This window comes from Otolemur garnettii, unplaced genomic scaffold (assembly GCF_000181295.1).
Source record: "Otolemur garnettii isolate 467f Iridium unplaced genomic scaffold, OtoGar3 scaffold00155, whole genome shotgun sequence".
Lineage (NCBI taxonomy): Eukaryota > Metazoa > Chordata > Mammalia > Primates > Galagidae > Otolemur > Otolemur garnettii.
The window spans coordinates 4,095,388-4,101,785 of NW_003852550.1; the positions used below are offsets into that span (position 1 = coordinate 4,095,388).

The 6,398-nt window shown below is 49.7% G+C and overlaps 1 protein-coding gene across 1 annotated transcript in view; it reads left to right on the forward strand.

Annotated features, from left to right (window-relative positions):
* The window catches only part of TMEM164 (transmembrane protein 164), a 184,902-nt gene extending 179,123 nt beyond the window's left edge, over positions 1 to 5,779 (forward strand). The window contains exons 5-6 of the mRNA XM_003799740.3: positions 3,637 to 3,737; positions 5,477 to 5,779. Of these exons, the coding sequence (XP_003799788.1) occupies positions 3,637 to 3,737; positions 5,477 to 5,683 (308 nt within the window). The 3' untranslated portion in view covers positions 5,684 to 5,779. The remainder of the gene's footprint in view (positions 1 to 3,636; positions 3,738 to 5,476) is intronic.
* The last annotated feature ends 619 nt before the right edge of the window (positions 5,780 to 6,398 follow it).

Consider the following 6,398-nt stretch of genomic DNA (forward strand, 5'->3'; position numbering starts at 1 on the left):
GAGCCTGTCACTGCCGCTCAGCTGCCACTAGGGGGAGCTGAGCAGAGGCTGGAAGGAATGGACACCTGGGGAACATGGTGGAACTCTACATACCTGGCTGTCCTCCAGGTCCCCTCTTGTCCTATGTAGGTAACAGCATGGTGCCCAGTTCACACACACTCTGCAAACAGGAATGTGCACACACCTGAAGCGGATGTCCAGTGAGTTTTCACCCACCAAGCCCTGTGCTGGATGCTAAGGTGCACTCGGTCTAGAGGGGTAGGTAGACGAGGAAAGAGGCAATCCAACCTGGAGCTGCTGCATCGAGCATTCAGTCCCCTAGCAGTGTCTGAGAGTCTTTTTCTTCAGTGCTCCACTGTTACGATTTTGGCTATAAAACTGTCCGTCTCCCATCCTCCGTTTCTCCATCTTTAAAATGGAGGGACAACACCTATGTCTTGAAAGGGCCTTCTGATTCAGTTGTGCCATGAACCTGCCTCTTGTTCCTAGAACAAGCCCTGAGCTTCCCCATAAGAGACCCCCCTCCCAGCTTTAGTCACCCATCTCCTTCCTCTTCTCCCCTCCACATTCCCTCCTTACATGGCGTTCCTTGGCATTCTGCCTCTGGCCTTCTTCCTCTCTGTCTGCATATGTTCCCATGACTTCAGTTACCACTAAGTGCTGGTGAAACCTACATCTGGATGCTCAGATCCATCATTGAGTTTGTGGCTCATAGTAATGAAAATAATGGGCATTTGTTAAGTCCCAGATACAGTACTGTAATTTTGACATGCATCTCATCTCATCTCCCCAACAACCTGTGAATTAGGCAATGCTGCCCCATTTTTTGGATGAGTAGAACTGAGTTCAAGAGACACTGAGACTGGCCCAAGGCTCCAAGGTTCGTAAGTTATGGGGCCAGGATTTGCAATCCTCTGTTTGCAGACCTGTGGTCTCACCCTCCACACTCTATGTCCTGGAGTATAGCCAGCCACCAAAGACACTTTTCTACATGATATTCTATTGATATCTCAGTTTCGACATGTCTAAACTAGGCCTCATCATTTCCCTATCCTCTGCCCCAATCTACCTTTTTCTCCATTCTCCATCACAATACGCAGTATCATCAGCCCAGTGATGTCCAAGCCAGCATCCTGGGGGTTTTCCAAGATCCTTCCTCTCCCTGGCTCCCCAGCATTCAGTCTTCTTCCAAGTCGTAGTAATCTCTCCTTCCCCCACAGCACATACACTCTTCTCCAACATCACCGCTATTACCTTCTAAGGTCATCCTCTCCTGTCTTTGGGCTCCTGCAGCAGTCTCCTTACCATTCCCTCTGCCTCTTCTCTCTCTGGTCCAGTACATCCCCTATATACTGGCCAGCATGCAAGCACACGTGTGATCACATCAGTTTCCTGCTTCAAACCTGCCACTGCACTCCATGGCTCTACAGCAGAGCTCAAAGCTGGCCACCCATGGGCTGAAATCCATGTCCAGAAGACATGTTTTGGTCGGTCCATTGAATGTTCTTAAAACACTTTGAATTAGTTGCCAACATTTTAAAAAAATCAGGAAATTCCACATAAAAGTTCTTATTTATGGCTCTTCTTATAAAAGTGAAAAAACTAGTGACTCTAGACCCACATCCCTGCAGGGCAATGACTGAATGGAGCTGAGTGGCAGTTGTCCCCTTTAGAAGTGGCAGAGGCTCTTGGGTTTATCTATCTCCAGCATCCCCCAATGTTTCTGAGATCCTGGTCACACGTCTGATCACCTGTCTGATACTTGAGGCATTTGAGCTCATGGCCCTGCTGCAGGAGATGAAGGCTGACACCCTCAGTATGGCTCCTAAGGTCTACATGACCCAGCCTGGAGCAGACCAGCCCTACCGACCTCTGAGTCTGTTCACCACCCATCTCATACTCTCCACTGTGTCTCGCCCACAGCTCTCTGAATTACCTCTCTCATACCTGCCTCCATTCAAGCTGCTGCTTTGAAATGCCCAGGCTCCTCCTCAGTTCCTATTTGTCCTTCAGGACTCCACTTCAATGCTCCCTCCGCCAAAAAGAATTCTCTCTCCCACCCGCCTGAGCCTTGTCTTCTCATAACAGGTGGCACAGACCTTCATCATCTCACCAACCACACTGTGTTATAATTGTTGATTGTGTGTCTGAGCCCACAAGGAGCCTGTCTCCCTCACTTCCCATCCCTAAAACTTTGCACAGGACTTGAAGCATATACTAGAAGCGTTATAACTATTGAATGAATAGATGCACCAGTGAAAGACTGACTTGGAAAAAGAGTACTCCAGGATGTGCTATCACCCTCTACTTGCTTGAGCTGAGGAGTTCCAGGTGTCTTTCGTTCCTTAGCACCCCCTCGCCCCATGCAGAGGGGCACCTGTGGCATCCTAGAAACCATGGCCCTGCTATGCAAGCCATGGTGTACATAGAAGCCTACTGGGATGGTAGTTCCTAGCAGTGATGTTGGGAGAATATATCATTTGGGGTGTTCCTGGGTGGAGGAAAGGGTCATTCAGTAGTTAAGAAATGGCACAACCATTGGATATGGTGCATTTTTCTATTATGTGAGAAAAGTTGTGATGATAACGACAGCATCTAACACCCATTGAACCACTTCGATGGTACCATACCCTGAACTAAGATTTCCTTGCTATATTGTTTCATTTACCTCTTCACAACAATGCAATGCAAGTACGTGGTAGCATTATCTTCATCTCCCAGGCAAGCAAACTGAGATTGGGGAAGTTTATTTTATTTTATTTTTTCTTTTTTTGAGACAGAGCCTCAAGCTGTCACCCTGGGTAGAGTGCAGTGGCATCATAGCTCACAGCAACCTCCCACTCCTGGGCTCAAGCGAGTCTCTTGCCCCCGCCTCCCAAGTAGCTGGGACCACAGGCGCCCGCCACAACGCCCGGCTATTTTTTGGTTGCAGCCGTCATTGTTGTTTTGGTGGGCCCAGGCTGGATTCGAACCCACCAGCTCAGGTGTATGTGGCTGGCGCCTTAGCCACTTGAGCCACAGGTGCCGAGCCAGAGATTGGGGAAGTTTAAACAGCTTTTCCAGGATCCCACAGCCAGTAAGTGGCAGAGTCAAGATTTAAACTTAAATCTGTCTTGCCTTCAAAGTTAAAATTCTCGACCACCACGCCATAGTTCCTCAGTGACATATGTCTTTAAAAACATGAAGAAACAAATGGGAGAAATGAAGGATATAGAAGTATATGTGGTAAGATTGCAATTATTATTTTCAAAGAGAGAAAAAAAGCAAATCCTCCAGCGTAGAGAAAATGACCAAGGAAACAACCCAGAGCGCTCGGGGGTGTTTTTCTTCTTTTCCTCCATCTTGTTTCTACTTTTTAACATTTTCCAAATTTATTTTTATTATAATATGTCCTTTTATTTTTAAAAAAATCTTCTCTTTGTAATGGCCCCAGCATCAAGTGGCAGAAGAGAGGTCAGGAAAGGGCTGATTTAAGTACCCACCTAATCAGTGGAACTGTCTCTTGAGTAGCTGTCACTGATCCGCAAAAGAGATGCTCAGGTTGCAGCTGTGACCTCACGACCTGTACCCTCATGGGCAAAGGACGAGAAGTGGGTCACCATTGCTGCTGTCTCACCATCTCCCCTCTTCCTCCAGGTGCTTATACCCCAGAGCCCCTCAGCAGTTTCCGGTGGGCTCTTCTCTCAACGGGCCTCATGTTCTTTTATCACTTCAGCGTCTTGCAGATCCTCGGCCTGGTAAGTGTGATTATATCCCCTTCTATCCCCTCTGTTTGGAGTTCTCCATAAATCTTGATAATCCTGATTGGCACTGGTATATGGTATTGTTTTGAAAATCCGAGATGCTAAAGGCCAGGATGTCAGATTGTTGTGTCTGGGTTGCTGATTTATGATCCACAGCCTTGACCTCTCCAAAGAGTTTTCTGAATCCTTCAGTAATGACGATTTCATCCCTGGGGAGGCAAGAATGCCCTTCACTCATGGGCGCTTGGGTCGCAAACAGTGAGCTGCCATGGGAAACTGGCTGGCTATGGACCCCATGGGGAGGCAGGGCCTTGGCTCCAGGCCTGGGGGAGGCTTCTGACCTTGGTATTATCCTGAGCCTGCTCATGGGTCCTGAAGGCTGGGCTCTGTCCTGAGCTGTGTGGCCAGTGGAAGTGTGGTGTTGGGGAACCCTGTGGTATTCTGGGGTGTTTAGAACTGCCTGGAATGGGAAGAATGATTGGACTCAGTAATTGAGTTATCCAGAGCCCAAGATTGCTGAGTGCAATGGTGTATATCAGTGGCAAAGCAAGTAGAAGAGCTCGAGGCTGAGGCTGGGGGTCCGGAGACCCAAGTTCAGGTCCTGGCTCTGTGACTGTTCTGAGTGAGTCACCTCACCCTCGAGGGCAGAGAGTTCTCTGCCTCTCTGTGACATGGTATGAAAAGCCCCAACCTCCCTGAGAGGTGGTGAGGACTTGTCTTTAATGTGAATGGGCTTGAAGGGCTTTGGAAGGCAGTGCCGTGGCCGTCCTTGGGACAGGAGTGGCATGTCTGGTTTTGCGTGCGAGTGGCATTAATATAGCATTCGCTGTGTGGAACCTCGCGCGACCTAGCATAACTAGGGCATGTAAGCTATGTCCCCAGCGCCTTTTTAGAACCAGTCACTTTCTGTTCCCTACCCTGGTGTATGACTCTGCTCTGGTTTGCCAGGGGTAGTCTGAGCTCCTTGCCAGCAGTGTGAATGATGCTTCCTGCGCCCGTGGGAGGAGGCAGCACGATGTTCACACCTACCTCTCGCTGCTGTCCACTGGGATCCTTGATTCCAGAGGCGTCAGTGTGCTCATGTCACCCTACATGCCATGCTCAGGCCATGCTGGCCTCCAAGGAAGGCTTTGCTCTCACCCCATTCCTCACCATAACCCCCGATCCATCTTCCATGAGTCCATTCAGGTGCCATTTCCCTCGTAAAATCTTCTCTGAGGACTCAACCCCGACTCTGTGTGCTCCTCAGACCTCCTCATGGTGTGTAAAACTTGGTGAGCACCGTCTGGTTTGAGGTCAAATGTTGTAAACTGATCACTCCCAATTAGTTGACTGCCAGTTATGGAGAGGCAGGGACCATGCCGTTGACTGAACTTCTAGCCCGTGACACCTCTCCGTTGACTGCACTTCTAGCCCATGACACCTCTCCAGGGACCAGGTACATAGTAGATGCTTAGGAATGGCACCGGGCTCTAGGCCTAACTGGAAGGCAAGACTCTGAGCAAAACTGAAGAGCTTTTTCACTGGACAGCCTTCTCCCATCACTTCCAGAGGGTTCTAGCCTTGACTCACTCAGAAAACCCAGGGGAGAGAAGAAATTCCTCTATGAACAGGTGGGGATTGGTCAATCCCTCCTTGTCTAGTTCCCCATTAGGTAGAGATGGCTGAGCTGGCAGAAGCCAGAGAAAGCCTCAGGATGGCGAACGCTCACTCTACCTCCCTTGTCCCTGCAGGTCACCGAAGTGAATTTGAACAACATGCTGTGTCCGGCCATCTCAGACCCATTCTACGGCCCCTGGTATCGCATCTGGGCCTCGGGACACCAGACTCTCATGACCATGACCCACGGGAAGCTGGTCATCCTGTTCTCATACATGGCTGGGCCCTTGTGTAAATATCTGCTGGATTTGCTCCGGCTTCCAGCCAAGAAAATAGACTGAAGGTGCTTGTTTTTTTTTTTTTTCTCTCCCTGAGGAAGCAAGTCCCGACTTGACTTGGAGAACACCCAGTTCTTGATGAAATCATGGGAGAGGGCAGTAGGATGTTTGGTGTATTTCTTTTTCCTTCTTTCTGTCCCTTTCTTCCACCATTCTTCCTTCCCCAGCTCTTCCCCTCAGGAAGCCTCTATGAACCTGGGGTGTAGTGCTGGGGACCTAGATTTTCCCTCCTTCCCTTTGGCTCTTTCTCTCTGCTCCTAGTGGCCTTACATGGGGAGATCAGAGTCAGTGGCTCTTCCGCTCTGCTTGTTGGTGCTTTAACAACAGCTGGTTGAGGAGAAAGGGAACAACGAGCAGTAGTTCTTTGGGCGTCAAAGCGGCAAGATGGGGCTATGTTTCATCTCTCCACTGCCAGGGACCTCCAGGCTTATGCTGGGGTCTCCTTTGGTCTCCAGCACTGGCCCCACTGTGAGGGGGCTGAGGCCTTCTTTCTATACCAGCAGCAAACTCAGAGCCAAGGGATTTCCCAGCTCATGGTCAAAATAGAGCCAGCCAGATTCTTCTCACTGGTGTCCCATGACTCAAAGCAAGCAGCCAGCCAGCCACTCCCTGCATAGGGTGCTGCCTGGGGTGGGACATAGGAGTGTCACTCCACCCAAGGGCCAGATTTCACTGAGGGGTTTGGAAGTCTATTGCAGTGACAAATCCAAAGCAAAGA